At 45.0% G+C, this 20,688-nt stretch overlaps 1 protein-coding gene across 1 annotated transcript in view; it reads left to right on the top strand.

The window, feature by feature from the left end:
- Clasp1 (cytoplasmic linker associated protein 1) overlaps positions 1-20,688 on the top strand; it is a 241,274-nt gene that overhangs the window by 18,356 nt on the left and 202,230 nt on the right. Inside the window, exon 2 of the mRNA XM_059280301.1 lies at positions 13,755-14,232. Coding sequence (XP_059136284.1) covers positions 14,038-14,232 — 195 coding nt within the window. The 5' untranslated portion in view covers positions 13,755-14,037. The remainder of the gene's footprint in view (positions 1-13,754; positions 14,233-20,688) is intronic.

Here is a 20,688-nt window from a genome sequence, read left to right as displayed (position 1 = left end):
CCTCCCCAGAGCCGTGTCACAAGCACATGCCACCACTCTGGCCTTTTACAGGGCTGCTCGGGCTCGAACTCAGGCCCTGTACCAGCACCGCCAGCACTTCACCTACTGAGCCTTCTCCCCAGCCCCCCCCGCCCCCTCCCCGTGCATAAAAATAGATAATACGTGCATAATTTAAAGGTTCTTTCCTCTCTGCCATCTGAGAGGAAATGACATCAGAGACATCATTGTTATTAATTACATACATGAACAAACATGCAAACCCACATGCTCCCCTTGTGTGGATGGTCGTCTGTTACAGACTACTGCATTGTGCTTTTCTAGGGCTTGCGTCTTGGAGCTTGTCCTGTAGTGCATTAAGGACTTCTTCCTCTTCATCATTTCATGAACGTCTGACTAGTGCTGTTGTGCTGTGTGCTGTGTTCACTATGGCTTCAGTTGATGGACAGTTTGTTGACTCCAGTATGTCTTATAAATAAGGCTACAGAGAAGAATTCTGTATTATTTTGTGTAAGTAAATACATTTCCAGAAGTTAATTTTTCCCATTATTATTATTTTTTTAGTTTTTTGAGACAGGGTCTCACTATGTATCGTGACTATCCTGGAACTCATTATGTATGTACACCAGGCTGGTTTCAAACTCACAGAGATCCACCTGCCTCTGCCGCCCAAATGCTGGGATTAATTGCATGTACTGTAATACCAGGAGATTGATGTTGACAGGTTTTAAACAATTTTTTTTTGTCCCTTGAGCCTTTCATACATGTATATAATGAATTTTGATCACATTCATCCCCCCTCTTCCCTCTCCAGGTCTTCATATCTCCTCAATGTTGACATATTTTTTAAAAAATTATCATTATTTTTCCATTATATGTATGTGTCTGTGTGAGCTCGTGTGCATGTTAGTGCAGGTACCAGTGGAGGCCAGAAAAGGGTGTTTGATCCCCTGGAGCAGGAGTTATAGATGGTTGTGAGATACCTGAAGTGGGTGCTGGGAACTAAACACGGTCCTCTGCAAGAGCAGTGTGTGCTCTAACCACTGAGCCCTCTCTCCAGCCTCACTGGTGTTCTCTTTTGTAAGTGTGCATGGTAATGATACTCTCACCCAGAGGGCGGGACAGACACGAAGACGTTTATCCAGTCACTTGCTACTCACACACGGGGTGGGGAACAGACTTGAAGACATTTATCCAGTCACTTGCTACTCACACGCGGAATGGGGAACAGACTTGAAGACATTTATCCAGTCACTTCATGATTGACAGCTGCTGCTTTGGATGTGCAGTAACCATTTTCTTGTTTGCCTGCTTGTTAGTGCTGAGGATCAAACCCAGGACCTCACACATGCCGGGCAAGTGCTCTGCTGCAGAGCCACACCCCAAACCTGCCATGCTTAATTTATTAATTTTGTGGCAGGGTCTTGCTATGTCGCTTTGACTGACCTGCAATTTGCTGTGGATGCTAGGCTGGCCTTGACCTCGGAGAGAGATACGCTTGCCTCTGCCGTGCCGGGATTAAAAGCATGTGCTACCAAGCCTACTTGCCATGCTTATTTTAAATTGTTGAGACCGAAGCCGGCTTGAGAAGTGTGCTGCTTTACCTGTTTGTAGTTTTGAGTCCTTTGCTCAGTCGCAGAGAAGAGTTCCTCATGTGTTCATACCCCAGCCTTCCTACACCTTCTGACTTCACATTAATACTCAGACCTTAATAGGCTCTCCTTTTGTCAACTGGGTGCAGCTCACCTCCCTGGGGACATTTGCCGCTCTGTGTCAGCTGTTACACTATCAAGTGACATATCAAATGCTCGCCTTTTATTCGCCCATGTTTGGGTATTTTCCAGTTCAGATACATCTGGGAAAATCTCTCAAGCTGGATGGTATACATGCTCCTTGCTGTTTGGACTTTGAGTAGATTTTGCTGCAAGAAATAGACTATTCATGTAGTGTTAGGAACTGAAAGTCTTATCTTTAGAGGGTACACCTATATAATACAAAGATCTTAATAAAATAAGTGTGTGTGCACCTATTCATATGTGCCTCTGGGTATAGAATTATATTGTTATAATTATAAAAAGCAGGGAATAAGTGAACACTTTAAGATTTAGATAATTGCCAGGTTTTCCCCCTGAATTGGCCTAAATGGATACAAACATTAAAGTATTAAAGGTACAGATATCTGTAGAGTGCTCCAGTATGTAACAGCAGGTCAAGGACATATGAGCCTTCTATAGATAGACCATAGGTTAGATTGTAAAACAAGCCTCAATACATTTAAAAGGATGGAAGTCCTACAAAGAGTTCTCTGACCACAGTGGAATGAAATGAAATATCAATAGAATGGAATTTGAGAAATTTGCAAATATGTTCAATTTAAAATTTGTACTCTGTAACCACCACGGCTGAAAGAGAAGCTTTCATGGTCCTATTTACGGCACCATGAGTGGACTTTCCCCCCTGCATTATGTCCTTCAAATGACTGAGGTGGGAATATAAATATCCTTTATGACAGTTACACAAAACCTTGTTATTCACCTGCTCAGGAATAAATGTTATTGAATCCCAGCAATACTCCATGAAAAAACTCAAACCAAACCAAAGCGTGTCCCAAATTAGATAATCTGGGCAGGGGCAGTGCTCAGGGGAATGTGTGGTTCCTAAGGCCCCTCCCTGAAGAGCTGGTGCCAGTCAGGGGTTGGGGAGAGGAAGCTCATTTCTGCAGTGTTGAGTGAGCTCCAGTAGTAACTCCCACCTCTGTTCGTGCAAGCAACTGTGATCCAACTCAGTGGGCTGCTAGAACCAAAAAGCAGACCCAAACCCCAAACCTAAACACACAAACCCAAACCCCAAACCTAAACACACAAAACAAAACCCCAACAAAACAAAAGATAAGAAAGGAGGAGGGGCCAGGCGGTGGTGGTGCAACCATTTAATCCCAGCACTCCGGAAGCAGAGGCAGGTAGATCTCTGAGTTCGATGCCAGCCTGGTCTACAGAGTGAGTTCCAGGGCATCTAGGACTGTTACACAGAGAAACCCTGTCTCGAAAAACAAAACAAATAAACAAACAAAAGGTAGGAGGAGGACGTGTTGGGAAGAAGGGAGTTCAGCAGGAGTGGGAGGAAGAGAAGGGTAGAGGTCAAATGACTGATGTGTTCTATACAGTTACATATATATATAATATAATATATAATATATATACGTATGAAAGAATAAAGATCCCCAGTAACCTAATAATAATAATCATCTAACAGCAGTACTTTCAACAATAAATAAATTAAGCTTTTTTATGTACAAGCACCTTTTTATGTTCGATAAAATATTTTATTTTTATTTTTACTCATGTACGTGTGTGTGTTTTCCATATGTGTACGGGTACCTGTGGGGGCCAGAAGAGTGTGTTGGATTCCCTAAAGCTAGAGTCCCAGGTGATTGTGAGTCTCCATGTGCTGGGTGCTGGGATCCAAGCTCTGGTTCTCTGGAAGAGCAGTTAATGTTCTTCACCTCTGAGCCATCTCTCTAGTCTCCTTTTGCCTTTTAAAGCAGTAGTTTAACTAATGTATTGTACAGATTTAGGATTTCTTAGTGACATCCCACATATGATATATTGTTCTGTCTACCCCTTCTTCAGGCATTCCATTATTTTTCCTTTTCCCATCGTGTCCTCTTCCCTTTCCCTATTGGTTCATTTAGGTTAGCATGCTGACCTCGACTTCCATATGCTTTCCTGCAAATGATAGCATTTCCTCCTCCTGCATGGGGGTCTGTCTGTCTTGTCTGTGTGTTTGTGTGTGTACAGTCATGAATGTGATGGCCCAAAGTTGAAGTTAGGTATCTTTCTTGATTGCTCTTTATTTTTTGAGGCATAGGATCTCTCACTGAACCTAAGGCTAGCGATTTCACTTAGTGATCTGGTGAGCCCATCTCCACCTCCACACAGATCTTCCTAATGGCTGCATTAATTTGTATTCCCACAATCAGTGTGTAAATGTTACTTTTACCCTGCATCCTTACTGGTATTCAGTACTTTTAATATTGATTCTAACCAGAGTGGGATGGAATCTTAATGTAGTTTTGATTTGCATTTTCCTGATAACTAAAATGTGAGCTTTTTTTCCTGTGTATTTATTGGTCATCTGTACTTCTTTTTAGATGTTTGTTCATAGTCCATTTATTGATTAGATTTCTTATTCTTTTAACTTTTTTTTTTTTTTTTTGAGACAGGGTTTTTCTGTGTAGCTTTGGCTCCTTTCCTGGAACTCACTGTGTATACCAGGCTGGCCTCGAACTCACAGAGATCCGCCTGCCTCTGCCTCCCAGGTGCTGGGATTAAAGGTGTGCGCCACCACACCTGGCATTGGATGCCGATCTTCTGTCAGATGTGTGGGTGACTAAGCTTCTCTCATTCTTTACACTGTAGATTACTCTATAGTTTTCCTTTGCTGTCCAAAACTTTTAAAATTTGATGTAGTTCCATTTGTCAAATCTTGCTTTTTTTCCTGAGCTATTAAAAGTCCTCCTATGCAGGACATCTTTGCTTCTGCTTATAACTTGAAGTGTTTTTCTATGTATTTTTTTCTAATAGTTTTAACATTTTAGGTCTTACATTAAGTAAGGTCTTTTGAACAGGTGTCTAGTTTTAGGCATCTACTTATGAATATCCAGATTTCTTTTTTTTTCATTTTTAAAAAGGTGTTTATGTATATGAATGTTTCTCATGAATGTATGTATGTACACCATGTGCATGCCTAGTTCCCAAGAAGGCAGGAAATAGGCATCAGGTCCCCTGAAACTGGAGTTATGGGTTGTGAGCCACCATATGGATGATGAGAATTGAATCCCTCTGAAAGAATGAGGGGTTGCTGTAACCACTGGGCCATCTCTCTAGCCCCTGTTTGTTTTTAAAGCCCTAGTTGTTATATGTAGCCATTTTTCTCTAACATGAGCTTGCCATCTTTGTTGAGAATCAGATGCTATATCTGCATTGGTTTATTTCTGGGTCCTTCAGTCTGTTCCCATTGCTCTACCTGCCTATTTTATGCCAATACTGTACTGTTTTTGTTGCTTCTGAATGACTTGGCTTGAAATCTGTTTTGATGGATATGTATAGGTTCTGCAACTTGTTTTTAGATTTCATCTGTTTGCAATATTATTTCCTATCCTTTCATTTTCCATGTCTGTGCTGATAAGGTGAGTTTCTTGCAGGTAGAAATGTGTTGGATATTTTATCTGTTTAATTAATTATTGCCAAGTCCTTGACTCAGTTTCCTGGGACTTGGCCTGACCAGGGGCAGTAAGGGAATAAAGAAAGACAAAGACAGACAGACAAAAAAGCTGGGTTTGGGTATCTGGGCTCTCAGATGGGGGGGGGGGGGGAAGCTACAGCACTGTGGGAGCTCGGTGTATTTATTATGTAGAGTTGAGCAGAGAGGTGGGGTTATTGCTGTACATCTAAACACGGCATGGGCTCTTCATTGTGAGGCTGGATCAAGGGGATAGGTTTAGCCAATCAATCCAGGTAGGAGCAGTCTCTGTGCGGGAGCAGTCTTCAGGCCATCATCCCCACATCTAGTGGGGAGGAAGCATGGTAGACCTTTTCTGCACACACTATCAACACTCACACTTGGACACCCGAGGAAGGCTTTGCCATCTCTCAACATCACACATTCAGTCAGGACTTCACACATGTAGGGCTTCCTTTTCTCTCCACAAACTGTCAATTTATGAAATGTATTTTGCCAGTATGTCTCTCTCTCTGTCTCTGTCTCTGTCTCTGTCTCTGTCTCTCTGTGTGTGTGTGTGTGTGTGTGTGTGTGTGTGTGTGTGTGTGTGTGTGTTTTAAGTCATGGTCTTAGTAGGTAAGTCCAGGTTGTCCTTGAACTCAGGATCCTCCTGCCTCGGACTTTCTGCCTGCTGGCATTTTGTGCACCTTTCCTGGCTTTTAAGTCTTTAAGCCGGAGAGCGAAGACCTTCTCTGTTTGGGGCCATTCTTGGAAGGTACATGCCAGTCCTTCCTTTCTTTTCTGCCTGTGAGAATCACTTTACTGAATTAATAATATTTGATTCTTTTCTCTTTTCCTTTGTTTGCCAACTGTTCTCTTGACATTTACTCTTTCTCATGCTTTTATGCTTGTGTTTATCTTGCATTCTTTTTTGGGTGTAGGATTCCTTTAAGTGTATTTGATAATGCTGACCTAGTGTCAGGAATTCCTTTGGTCTATGCTTATATTGAGAGGTCTTTTCAACTTTATTTTTGAAGAATTATTTGCTGAGTAAAGGAATAGAGGTTGGCAGTTGTTTTCTTTCAAGGCTTGAATTACATCACTCTATATGTCCTTCTAACCTTTAGAGTTCCTGCTGAGAACTGCCAGCAGTCTAACCTATTGGGCTAGGAATGTAAGTAGCAGAATGCCTCTTGCCTAGCATGCTTGGGATCCTGGGCTTACTCACCAGCACTAGGGCAGGAGGTGGGAGGAACAAAATAACATAACTTCTGCCTTAGGAAACCAGTAACACAGTAAACTCATAGCGAGCAGAGGGAGGTGGCATACACTAGATTGGAAAGGAATCAAATAGAAAAACATCACCAGAGCAAAAACTGGTTATTTGTAAAGGTAGCAAAATTGCCAAACGTTGAATTAGACCGATCAAGGAAAAGTGTAAGACACAAATCAGAAGTGGAAGGACATGATTACTGACTGTATTGGGAGTGGGGGAGATTACAAGAAAAAATTATATGCTAACAAATTAGAAAACCTAATGATATATCCGTGTTTCTAGAAAAGTATTGAAATTGACTTAAAGCCCAGTCCCAGAGGCTTTACATTTGGTGATTCTATCCAGTGTTTTATGAAGAATTCGCACACAGTCTTAGAGTTTGTCAAGACTGTCTAACTAAAGAACAAGAGGCAGTACTGGGATTAAAAGTGCACACACACACACCCGTTATTGTTTTTGTTTTTGTTTTTCGAGACAGGGTTTCTTTGTGTAGTTTTACGCCTTTCCTGGAACTCGCTTTGTAGACCAGGCTTGGCCTCGAACTCACAGAGATCCGCCTGGCTCTGCCTCCCGAGTGCTGGGATTAAAGGCGTGCGCCACCACCGCCCGTTGTTTTTGCTTTTTTAAACAAGGCTATAAAAAGGCCAATTCAGCGGAGGAAAGGGATAGTCTTTTCAATAAGTAATGGTGAGACAAATAAGTGTCCTTATGTAAAAGGATGGATTTGGATCCCTACCAAAATAGATTATGTGTATATATTCACATATATATGAACTTTAAATTGATTATAGGCCTAAATGCAAGCTCTAAAACTATAAAATTCTGTGAAGAAAACTTGCGTATAAATCTTCATGCCTTTAAATAAAGCAGCAGTTTGTTTTTCCTTTTTACTATATTGAAAACAAGCTGTGGTTTCTTAACTATAACAACAAAGTGGGGGGTAAATTGGTCTTCATAAAGTTTAAAAACTTCGTCAAATGACACCATCAAGAGAATGAAAAGAGATCCCACAGATTGAGAAAAAGATATTCGTAATTCTTATATATGATAAAAGAATTTTATCTAGAATATTTTTTAAAATTAATCTATAGAAAGATTTGTGACCTAAAGGCTAGCTATGATGACACATGCCTTTAATATCAACGTTTGGGAGGAAGAGGCTGGCATATTTCTGTGAGTTCAAGACCAGCTAGGAAGATTTACATAATGCATTCTGGGCTAGCCAGGCCTACACAGTGAGACATTTTAAAAAACAAAACACAAAACCCAATTGAAAATGAGCGAAAGATTTGATTAAATGTTTCTCCAGCAGTGATACTCAAATGATCTGGCATGCATGAAGCTCTTGCCTTAATCCTTAGTGCAGACCACCACCACCACCACCCCTAACCTTCTTTAATGTTGTAATTTTGTGTGTGTGTGTGTGTGTGTGTGTGTGTGTGTGCGCGCGCCCGTGTGCGCATGCATGTGCATGCCATGCTGGTAGAGGCCAGAAGAGGATGTTGGATCTCCTGGAGCTGGAGTTAAGGTGGTTGTGAGCTGCCAGATGTGGGTGCTGGGCACCAAACTTGGGTCTTCTGGAAGAGCAGCAAGTACTTTTGCTTGCTACCTTCTTCAACAAGTCATGTCCATGGGAAAAAAAAAAAAAAGAAAGAAAAGAAAAGAAAAAGAAACTCAACCTCGGTAGTCTGAGGAAAATACAAATTAAAGCCACAAAAAGACACCACTGTGTACCCACAAGAATGGTGCTAAGTTAGAGGGGCAGTAGTCCGTGTTGGTAAGTTGTGCAGGAATATTCTTAATGGGATTATTCATAGTGGTCTCAAAGTAGAAAGAGTCCAAATACGGGAAGAATATGACATGTCTGTACAACAGAATATCTTCAGCCAGACTGTGAGTGAAGAACTGACTGATAGATACATGCTACAAAGTGGATAAGCCTTGGAAACTGTGCTATGTCAAAATGTCATGCATGGAGGCCACACATTTTTTTGTCTCCATTTATATGTAGTGTCCAAAATAGCCAAACGTAGTAGAGCATTCTTGTAATCCTAGCTAAGTAGGAAGATTGTAAGTGTGAGGCCAGCCTGGCTATACAGTGATGTCTTATAAAACCAAAAAAGAAGAAAAGTCAAAGAAAAAAAAAAATGCCCCAAATAAGACTTTGGCTGGGGACATAGCTCAGTTGGTAGAGTGCTTAGTTAGCATGCACAAAGCCCTGGGCTGAATCCCCAGCACTGCATAAACGGATGTGGTTATTACATGTCTACAGTCCGAGCACTTTAGAGACAGAGGCAGGAGGATTAGAAGTTCAAGGTCATTCATGGCTGAATAATAGCTAGTTTGAGGCCAGCCTGGAATACATGAGACCCTGTGTCCAATGAGTGAATAAATATGATTCAGTGCAAGGCAATACAGTACAGTAGGGCTTGGTGAAAGACGAGGTGGGGTGGGCTGCTAAAGGATAAGGAATAGCATTGGAAGCATAGAAATGTTCTTGAATAAGATACTGGTGAAGGTCGTACAGTTTGTGCGTGTAATACACACTGCTGAATTTCGGGAGAGTTAGTGATCGGTGGTTATCCTGGTACCAGAAAGCCCTGTGTAGAAGTTGCTGGGGTCTGGTGGTCTGATTTCACTGGTAGGAGACTGAAGCTGTAGATGTAGCTGTGGAAGAGGCACCTGAAGTCAGGTATTGGTGGACTGGGTGGGTGATGCCCGTTCTCTAGAGGAACCAGTGTGTGAGCTACACCCTGTCTGATGCTCCTTGTCTTCCTAACAAGCTGGTACTCTGCCAGGATCTCATCTCCATGGAGGCCCTGCTTTGGGAAGCTGTAACCTAAGTTGTTATTACCCTCTCCTATCCAGGGTTAAGTGCCTTCATTTTGTAACAAATTGCTATGCTGATGTTGACACTAATCCCTTTATGTACGTTTAAATGTTTTTTAAAAGGAGAAGAAAAATCAGCCTTGTTAAAAAAAAGGTCTTTGTTTTCAGTTGATAGTTCATTTTGGAAAACTAAGGTTGACATTAAATAAACGGGGTTTCGTTTGAGGTTTTTTTCTGTTTAAAAAACATGAGAAGTGTGGAAGTATGGGGCTAGTAAGAGGTTTAGGGGATAAAGGTGCTGATCTGTTTGAACTCCAGACTCCATGTGCTAGAAAGAGAGTTTCTCCAAGTTGTCCTCTGATCTCCACATGCATGTTGTGGTGTGTGTACACACTCAAAATGCAATGTTAAAAAGAATATATGTTAAGTGGAAAGATAGCCATTCAGTAGAAAAGAAAGCATTCATGATCTTATTAATTAGGCTTAATTTAATATTTTATATTTCTATACTTTTTGAAACAATAGGCTTTATTATATAGCATAATTTAATATAATTCCATATCCTGTGTTGTTTACTTTTTTATTATTATACTTTCCTCATATATATATATTTTTATTTTCTTAAACATTAAAAACATTTTGTATATGAGAGTTTTTCCTGTGTCTGTGCACAACATGCATGCAGTGCCCTGGCAAACCAAAAGAGGGTGTTGGATCCCCTGGAGCTGGAGTTACAGATGGTTGTGAACTGCCCTGTGGGTCCTAGGAGCTGAACCCTGCTCCTCTGTAAGAGCTACAAGTGCTCTTAACTGTTGAACCCTCTCTCTAGCCCTTCATTTGTTTTAAAACATAAACTTTACAATCCTTTTTATAAGCTAAAACCCTTTTCTTTTTTAAGTAATGGACAGTCTGTAACACATACCGAAGCAGAGGGAATAGTGTTACAAACCCTCATCTCCCATCATGGTAGCTGTCTGTGCACATGCCTCTCTTTGATCTTGGAGAGAGTTCTGAGAAGCTGAAAAGAGAAGTGATTCTTTTTAAAAATTTTAATTTTTGTGGTGATGGGAACCGAACTGGGGTCCTCTGCACGAGCATTGAACACTCTAGCTGCTGGGTCGGCTCTCTAGCCCCTAGACAACTGCTTAAAGATGCTTCACTGCTAACAGTGTCCCTGAAGGAAGGCATGAGGGCCTTCTGAAGACGGGTGATTTAGGGGACATGTACAAGCTGCTGCTAGTGAGGGAGACATACTTATCCCGGAGCAGGTGACTGGGAGGTTGAAGGTTAAAGGTCTGAGGAGACAGAAAGGAGGTGTTGACGTCATCTCTATGGGCGTTGAAGTCATGGAGGAGACCAGAAGAGGTAGAGAGGGAGCCAGCTCACTGGAGTGTGGGCTGGTGACAGGGGAAGCTGGGCTGGCATGGTGGGGCTGAGTCTGACTGAGGTGAGGTGCAAACCCCGTCTTTGGCCCTCAGCGGAAGTGCTGCTGGGTCCCTGAGTGTTTTGTCTTCCTCCTATGCTACAGGCAGCTGTTTGCCTGTCTTCCTTGTTCTGGGTGGTAAGAGCCCCGAGTCACAGGCTGTGCAGTGTAGTTCCACAGTGAGAGTCGGTTACACCTGTCTTCCCATGGCTAGGAAGTGTTCACCGAGTGAGTGTGCAGGCTGCAGCATGTGGCCTTGGGGGGAGAGGAAAGAGAAGGAAGACGAGCCGAGCAAGTAGGACAAGAACAGCGACTCCTGCTGCAAAGCATGCTAAGCTGGGATGGCTGCAAAATCTGCGGAAGGAGCCGCAGTTTAGTGGACACGTGCTGCTTTTGACTCAGTGCGAGTCAGGTCCACCACATCGGGTCTTCCAGGGTTGGCTACTTAATAACATACCTGTCTTCTACATATGTCCTGAGACATTTCAGGTGGTTTTCGTTTATTGTTAATTAATTATAATTACATAACTCTCCCCCTTCCCTTTTCTTCTTCCAGCCCTTTCCAAGTACCCTCTGATATATATTGTGTGTGTGTGTGTGTGTATTTGTGAATATGTGTACCTGTGGGTGTGTGTGCAGGCACAGCACATATATAGGTCAGAGGGCAACCTCAGGTACCTTGTGTTAGGGTCTCTAGCTGGACTTAGGCTAAGCTAGCTGGTCTGCAAGCTTCAAAGCACCCTCCTGTGTCTCCTGTGTGGGCCGGGAGGCTGTGCTGATGTCCCCTCTTCTCACGTGACCTCTGGCCTCAGGTTCTAGCTTGAAGGCTCCCCGGCTTTGCCTTTAAAGAGAAGAAGGTTTATCTTGGCACAGTTTCTAGTATGTCAGTCCATCTGGCAGGGAAGGCATGGTGGCTGGAGTAGGTAGTTCTGGCTGTGGCCCTGCACTCTGGTATATCAGACAGCAGGTAGGACTGGCAGCCTGACTGTGCTTACTGACGTTTCTGGGAATATCACTTCCTGAGAGTTTCCTGAGTGTCTGCTTATGCGTTGACTAGCGCTTCTGAGTCCACGGCACACTGCTGTAGCATCCATGTTCAATCGTGCGATGATCGCAATCCATGCGATCTGTGCTTTGAACTTTCAGTGAGGGGGTGGTGGGTAGTGTAGTGGGAAGGACCACGTAGAATGCTTTTGTTTTTCTTTTTTTTTTGGTTTTCTGAGACAGGGTTTCTCTGTGTAGCTTTGGAGCCTTTCCTGAAACTCACTCAGGCTAGCCTCGAACTCACAGAGATCCACCTGGCTCTGCCTCCCAAGTGCTGGGATTAAAGGCATGCGCCACCACCGCCCGGCTTACGTACAATGCTTTTATTTTATGTTTACTTTTTATATTTTAAAAATAACTTATGAGGGTGGTTGTATATGCCATGGCACATCTGTGGAGGTCAGAGGACAGACAACTTTGTGGAGTCAGTTTCTCCTTCTACCTTTACATGGGTTCCAGGGATTGAATTCAGGTCAACAGGTTTATGTGGCATCTTTACCCACTGAGCCATCTTCCTGGCCCTCATTTTAAATCACATTGTGTGTGTGTGTGTGTGTGTGTGTGTGTGTGTGTGTGTTACACACACCTGTGTGTGCCTTTGTTTGCATGCAGAGGCCAGAGGAGGGCATTGGATGTCTTCCTCGGTCACTTTCTTTTTTTCTTTTTTTTTTTTTTGGTTTTTCGAGACAGGGTTTCTCTGTGTAGCTTTGCGCCTTTTCCTGGAACTCACTTTGTAACCCAGGCTGGCCTCGAACTCACAGAGATCCACTGGGCTCTGCCTCCCGAGTGCTGGGATTAAAGGCGTGCGCCACCTCCGCCCAGCTCCTGGTCACTTTCTTACTCCGTGGAGGTGGAGCCTGTCCCTGGACTTGGAGCTCATGTGTTTTGGCTGAGCTGACTGCCAACAAGCTTCACCCATCCTCCCGTGTGCTGGGGTTGCAGGTGCACGTGAGACCCGTGTCCAGCTGGTTATGCGGGTGCTGGGATCTGAACTCATGTCGTCCAGCTGGTGAAGCAAGCACTCTTCCCCACCGAGCCGACTTCCAGCTCTGAGATGCTGCATCTTAGAAAAGCTGGGTTTCCTGTGCATCTTCCTGGTTTAGAATGAAAGACCTAACTGGTAGTAGGAGAGACGTTGAATGAGAAACATATTACTCTGCCGGCTATAGTTAACTAGTTAGCTCTCAAATTTGCTAGTGAAAACAGTTTTACGGACTGAAGGGGGCCAGCTCAGGGATAGAACACTTGTCTGGCGTGCGCAAGTTCCTGTGTTTGAGCCTCGGCATTGTAAAAACAACAAACTCAGTTTTCGTACTTTTTCCTCATTATGCATTTACAGTGCCCGAACGTGATTTTTGAGAACTCAATTCATAACAAAACGGTAGTCCCAAGAGGAGTTGATGTCAACAGAGAGTCCTGTGTCAACAGCCTGTCTCCTCCCTTCCCTTTGCCTCTCTCCTCCTTTGCTTGCAAAGGAGGCTCCACCCATGGTGAAACTGCGGAGCAGGAAGGACAGTGTAGGTGCTGTCTTTGACTTTGGTTAATGTGACCAAGCCTGGGTTAGGGGTGCTCAGAGGAGCCCGTCCCATTTCAGGACTGAGTCTATTGAGAGATAGATGATAAGGCAATGAGCCTCAGTGCCCACCATGACTCTCAGAGTGGTGTGAGGGCTTTGGTGGATGCAGAAGACTGCTTTCCTAACTTGTACGTTAACAAGCTAGGAAACTGAAAAATACCAGCTTACCAAACACAGAGCTCACTGGCTCAATCCTTTGGGCTTCGCCATTCTGCTAATGAAAATAATAATTACGTTTTTCTGATACACTTGCCAAGCGTTCACGCCTCGCACCCCACATGTGATGGAGCGTGTTTGTGCGGCATGTGTTCTTTGTCTTTGATGGACTGTTTCCTAGCAGTCGGGTGCTCTGCTCTCTGGCTGATGTGTTCTCCTTTCTTCCTTTTCAGAATGGACTGCTGAATTATGAAGTATGTCAGACTCAGTCGTAGATCGTCCCTCCGCCACTCTCTCCTTCATCGCCTACTAGTTATTTAAATTGGACTTTTAATATCCACCAGCTGCTCTCCAGACACACATGGTGCATTGCTGCCATTCCCCGGATTGCATCTTTGAAACACACGCTCTTCATAGCCGTCAGCGAACAAAGAGGCCACCTCCCGGTCCGGCTACCGGGAGGGAGTCATCCTGACCGCCCCCTAGCCTTGGCCGGATCTGAATTTGAATCCTACCATGGAACCTCGAATGGAGTCCTGTCTGGCCCAGGTGCTGCAGAAGGATGTGGGGAAACGGCTGCAGGTTGGCCAGGAACTCATAGACTATTTCTCCGACAAGCAGAAGTCTGCCGACCTTGAGCACGACCAGACCATGTTAGATAAGCTTGTGGACGGACTCGCTACCTCTTGGGTGAACTCTAGCAATTACAAGGTAAGCCTTGCTCTAGGAGGTGCTCTTGAAGGTGGTGTGGCTGTCTTGGCAGATCAAAATGGTCTGGAAAAAATTCATTTGGGAAGTATCAGCCTGATCGCTCGGCTTCAAACACGATACACATGGAAGTTATGGGAAGAGATGGGGAAGCTTTTATGTGGGGACATTTACAAGCATCTGCAGCCTTGACGTTGAAGTTTCATTATGTTTTGCAGGGAGGAGGTTTTGACACGTTGGTGAATGGCCTGTCACAAATACAAGGTGTCTTTGCTGATCTCTCAGGGGTCAGAATGTAGAGCATTTTAGTTTCAAATTCCTATTTGGAAGTCTACTTGGTACCTGGCCAGAAAGAGTTTCAGTTGTCAGGGAGTGACTTTGACCCATGAGTAATGGCCTTTTGGCTTTGAAGATAAGGGCTCTTCAGGTGCAATAGGTGGAATGTGGAGGGGAGTGTCTGTAGGGAGGTGGCTATCCTTAGCCCATTTAAGTTGTGAGCATGGACCATTTTACCATTCAGGGTTGAGCTTCATGAGTGAAGTTTGAAGCACTGAAGAGGTGTTCTTCACCTGCCCCCCTCCTGCATCCCCCCTCGTCCTTTCCAGGGGGTGGCATCTCTGGATCAGGGTTGAGTGGACGGAAGGGTAGGAAGCGTGCATGGCTGCTGTTAGTGCTGGAGACTTTGTCGGGGCCACAAACACCGGGTCTCTTGTGCTGCTCTTTACTGACCCAGTTGCCTCAGGCTGATTTGGGTTTAGGAGAAGGGGCTTCCAGGATTCCTTTTGCTCCCCATTCCACATTGAAGCCCCAGTCTCAAGCAAGAGCGGTGAGCGCTTACGTCTGGTAGGACATTACCTAGTACATAATAGTTCATTCACCACTGGGTATACAATTCTCCCTGTCCTTGAAACTGAGCAGGAGCCCTGTCTCAGTCTATTCATTTGGCAGACGCTAATGAGTGCATCTCCTGTGCGGGCCACCCGGTGCTCTATGGTGAGAATGTTGGAGATGAGAGGTCAGTAGAGTCTACTTGTGCTTGTGAGGGCCGACAAGTTACCTTGTCTGTGTTTCTGTCATGGCTCTGCTACTCCTGTGTGCATGTTAAGAAACTGAGAAGTACTGTAGGAAATTTAGCAAGCCTAGTAGTGGCTGAGGTAATATCCAGGGAGGAAGAGTGCTTTCTGAACTCACAGCAGACCTGTGCACATCACTGGCCAATTTGCCTTACTTCTTCCCTTCCCTCCCTGCAGGGCCACTGGGCAGTGAGCGCCGCTGGGCAGTGAGCGCCGCTGGGCAGTGAGCGCCGCTGGGCAGTGAGCGCCGCTGGGCAGGGCCTTTTGATGCCTGTCCAGGATTACTTTCCTCCTCCTGCTTAACCGCAGGTCTCAGCCAAGGTGCTCCTCCCTCCCCTGAGGGAAGTCTGTGCTCACAGGAAGGAGGGAGGGTCCTTGAGTTGAGTCCGACTGCACTAGGAAGGGAGGTCACAGCTGGGATAATGCTGATGTTAACTAGCAACCTGTGGAGCCTGTTTCACTAAACAGTCTCTGAGTCTCAGGTTCCCATTTATAATGTCAGGATAATCAGATTATTTTCTAATCTTTACAGATTTATTGATGTTTATTTTATATGTATGAGTGTTGGCCTGAATGTTTGTTTGTGTGCCACATGCATACATTCCCCGGGGAGGCAAGAAGAGGCCATCTCCCTGAACTGAACTGGAGTTACAGACAGTTGTGAGCCACCATGTGGGTGCTGGGAACCAAACTTAGCTTCTCTGCAAGAGCAGTTAATGCTCTTAACCACTAGGCTATCTCTCCAGCCCCTTAAAAAATTTTTTTTTGTATATATGCATGTTTGTGTGTTTGTGAATGTGCATATGCTGGCGTTTGTGTGTAGGCTAGAGAACCTCAGGTGTTGTGTTTTGCTGAACTGTTCTCTTTCCAATAAAAACTCCAGAGTCAGATATTCTTATAGATCAAAGAACCAGAGGAGGAGTGACCAGCTGACCTTCCCTTTCTTATTGGAGACCCAGCCAGTGCCTCTTCTCTCCACACGTCCCAGATGGAAGAGAGTGCGCATGCACAAAAACCAAGTCCCTCCCTTCTCCTTCCTGTCTGACTTCCTTATCCGTATTCATGGCTCTCTATGGCTAATTCAGGTCAGCTAGTCGCTGGCTCCGCCCTCTGATTCAAAGTTAACTTTATTCACCAGCCTCGGAGTGTCATAGTGCGATCAAATACCCCACAGCATTCAGGTGTTGGTCCTTGCCATTCAGTCGATCTGAGACAGGGTCTTTTGCTCACTGCTGTTTTGTGTGCCAGGCCAGCTGAGCCATGAGCTTTTGGAGAGTCTCCTAAGCCCACCTCCCCTCGCCCCATAGGAGTGCTCAGATTATAGATGCTCTCCCACGTCCAGCTTTTACATGGTTCTGGGGATCTGAACTCAGCACTTCACCTGCCGAGCCCTCTCCCCAGCCAGGTAATAAAGGTTTTCTGAGCACTGAATGAGAGAGTGGGGCTCGGTTGTTTCTTGCCACTGCATCCTAAGCTCCTTAGTGGTGGCTCTTGTCGAGTTGGGGTGCTGGTCAAAACAGGTGATTGCACCACTGTTCAGGTACAGCATGTGCACATAGAAACACATGGGCTTCTGGGCAAGGCAGATATCAGCAGCACCACTTCCTGGAGAGCCTTGAAGTTTCAGTCCTTTCTCCGGGGTGGAGGGGGGTGGGGGGGGATTTGGAAAGTCACCAGAGGGAAGGTTTAAGACTTAGCACTCTGAGGAGTAGATCTTTATCTTTGCTCCCGCATGCTCTCTGTCCTTCCCCACCCTTTTCTTCTCCAGTCCTCCTCTTCTTCCCTCTTCTCTCTACTTTTTGATAGAGTCTTGTGTGTAGCCCAGGCTGGCCTGAACTTGGGTGATCTTGAACTCATGTTCCTCCTGACCCTGGTTCCCAAGTGCTGGGATGACAAAAGGTGTGTGCTCCCATGCCTGACTAGGGAAGTAATTAGCAAGCAAACCAGCTTGTTGGAAGTAAAGGGACAGAGATTGGAGTAGCTGCCAACTTGCTTGTGACCAGGTTCGCTAACCCGAGGTCACTGGGGAACACTCCGCTCTGACGTCTGCTGCTTTAATAAGGTGGTCGGTCGTGTATGGGGCTCTTCTGTGGTTTTAACCCTGCAGGACAGAGCGCGCCCTCCTTTCAAAGTGTCAGGTCTCTGAGTGCAGAGACTGCCCTGCTCCCAGCTGAAGCCCAGAGCCTGGACCTGGCAGGGGCACAGCAAATACTGGATGCAGGGTGGACTTGGAACGCAGACTGCTCAGCAGGAGTGGCTGGTTGCTTTGTTGATATTTGACACTAACTAACCTTTTAGGCTCCTTCTCCTTCTCCTTCTTACTGTTAGTCAAGAGTGCTGAGAATCTGAGGTACATTTTATTAGACTTGAATTTTAAAATAGTAGGACTAGATTAGCTTTCCAAACAGAACTTGGAAGCTGCACTTAGAGATTCTTTTAAGTTAAAGAGATGATAGTAGGAGAAAGGTGAAGTAATTGTTTGCCTTCTGAAGTGACAGTTTTCGTATGTTATTTCTTTTTCTTTCGTGTGTGGGAGGGTCATGTGTAGAGGCCAAAGGCCAGTCTTAGGGGTCATTCATCAGGAGCTACTCCCCCCCCCCTTTTTTTTGAGATAGGATTTTTCACCTGGCTTGAAACTTGCCTAGTATCTAGGCTGGCTGTGGCTAGCCATTGAACTCCAGGATCCTCCAGGGTGCCCCTCCTCAGCACTGGGATTATGTGGGGCCTGGGAATTGAACTCAGGTCCTTGGGCCTGTGTGGCCAAGAGTTCTCCCCAGTCCTTATTTTCTTAGCAGGAAAGGTAAATGCCATGGAGACAGGGTCCCACTGTGCAGTTCATGCTGGCCTCGAACTCTTGTCCTTTTGCCTGAGTCTCCCAAGTGCTGCCATTTACAGCTGTGACCCATGATGCCCAGCTAAGAAGGTGTGCCTGGGGCTTGAATAAATTTGCTTTAGATATTTTCCTGACTCTGCAGACAAGTTACCATTGACTATTAACCATGCACTTCAAACTACGAATCAGCCATCTTACTTCTTATTTAGTTATGGAGCACCCCTGCTACCTAAAATTAATAATAAGAATCTTATTATTTTGTATGTGTGTAGTGTGTGTGTGTTTGTGTGTGTGTGTGTGTGTGTGTGTGTGTGTGAATGTGTGTGAATGCCACAGTGTGTATGTGTGTGTGTGTGTGTGTGTGTGTGTATGTGTGTGTGAATGCCACTGTATGTGTGTGTGGGGGGGGGGGTCAGAGAGTATCTTTGTGGATTTGTCTCTCTCCTTCCACCATCTAGATCCTGGGACTCGAACTCGGATTGTCAGGCTTGTTGGTTTTTCCTCAGGCCCTTGGTGTCTGTGCTGTTTGACACGAACCAGAGTCTCCTGCTGTGGTTGTTCTAATGAGAAATGTCTCCCGTGGTCTTGGGCATTTGAGTGTTTGGTCTGTAGTTGCTGGCACTGTTTGGGGGAGGATCAGGAGGTACAGCCTTGCTGGAGGAAGTGTAGTGCTGGGGGCGTTGAGAGTAAAAAGTCCTGCCTCCTTCCAGGCTGCTCTGTTTCATGTTTGCATTTAAAGATGTAAGGTATCAGCTGATTGTTCCTGTTGTCGTGCCTGTCTACGGCCATGCCTTCTTTCTGGAACCCTCTGCCCAAATAAACTCTTCTAGGTTGCCTAGGCTGTGTGTTTTATCAGAGCAACAGAAAAATAGTTCACATACTTAAGCAAGAGGGAACTTCAGTTGAGGACTTTTCTCTATCAGACTGGCCTATGGGCATGTCTGTGGGACGGTTTTTGATCAGTGGTCAATGTGGGAGGGCCCAGCCCACTGTGGATGATACCACCCCTGGGCAGGCAGTTCCTGGCTATTTAAGACAACAGGCTGAGCAAGCCAGGGAAAGCAAGCCAGGAAACCATACTCCTCCACAGTTGCTGCTTCCGTTCCTGCCTCCAGGCTTCTGCTTTGACTTCCCTCATCAATGAACTGTGATCTGAAAGCATAAATAAGCCCAACAAACCCTTTCCTCCCCAGATTGCTTTTGGTCAGTGTTGTTTTTGTTTAAGATTTATTTTTATTATGTGTATGTTCATGTGAGTGTAGGTATTCAAGGATCCCCTGGAACTGGAGTCACAGGCAGTGTGAGCCACCTGATGTGGGTGCTAGGAATAGAACTCTGGTCCTCTAGAAGAGCAAATAGTGCTCTTAACCACTGAGCTATCTCTCCAGTCCCTTTTGGTCAGTGCTTTATCACAGCAACAGGAAAGCATCTTAATTTTGTACATGAGGTAATCCTGTTGGTGGTTATGGAATGAATCTTAAGTATGGGTCCTTCTTATTACTGGTCCAACCTTCCATAAGATCTCAAGGGGCAGACAGATCAGTATTTTAGGCATTGTGGAACACATGGTTTTCTAGCAAATAGGTAATTTGGGTCACAAAACAACTAAAGATAATACATGAATGAACAGGCTTGGCCATGTCCCAGCAAAACTTGATTCACAGAAACTTTGGCCCTGTGCTCAGGAACACTGAACACCTTGATATGACTCAGGTGAACACTTTCTCTTCAGCATGGGAACCATTCATGATTCATCAGGGTGAAGAGTGGGGACTTCAATTTGCATGTGATTTGGGAATGGGGGCATTAGTTTAGATTAGAGCAGTTTATTTTTAATCCTTTATTTCAGGAACACTTGCCTGTTTTAACTCTCTCCTCAGACTCATTGATACCAGTTAGAATTGCCAGCCTGTCACGGTCACGTACAGTGAGCTGGCTTTGGGCTTTCTGGACTGGGTGACGTCATCTTCAGGAGGCCGGAGAGCTCAGTCAGTAAAGTCCCTCCCTGTGAAGCTTGAGGACTTGAGTTCAGGTCCCCGGCGCCACAAAAAACTGGAGGCAGTGTCACAGATTTGTCACCCCAATGCAGGGGCTGGGCAAGTGGAGGCCGGCCAGCCTTGCCAAACCCATGGGCTCCAGGCTTGGTGAGAGAGACCCTGTCTCGAATAAGGTGGAAAGCCATAGAGGAGGACAACCAGTGCTGACTTCTGGCCTCTCTGCATACATAGTATACACCTATATAAACACACACACACACACACACACACACACACACACACACACACACTGAGTCGTTTACAAACGTTTATTGATTTGTTGTGTAAGTGTCTTGTCTTCAGGAATGTATGTGCACTACATACTTGCCTGGTGTTCTCATCAGATCCCCTGGAACTGGAGATACAGATGGTTGAAAGCCATCATGTGGGTTCTGGGAACTGAACCCAGGTCCTCAGTAAGAACAAGTACTCTTAACCAACATCTCTCTAGCCCAACATGCCAAGTCATTTAAGGGTTTAATAATTGGTTATTTAAATACTGGTACAGGGCTGTCAA

This window comes from Peromyscus eremicus, chromosome 15 (genome assembly GCF_949786415.1).
Source record: "Peromyscus eremicus chromosome 15, PerEre_H2_v1, whole genome shotgun sequence".
Lineage (NCBI taxonomy): Eukaryota > Metazoa > Chordata > Mammalia > Rodentia > Cricetidae > Peromyscus > Peromyscus eremicus.
This window is presented reverse-complemented; position numbering and strand designations above follow the sequence as displayed.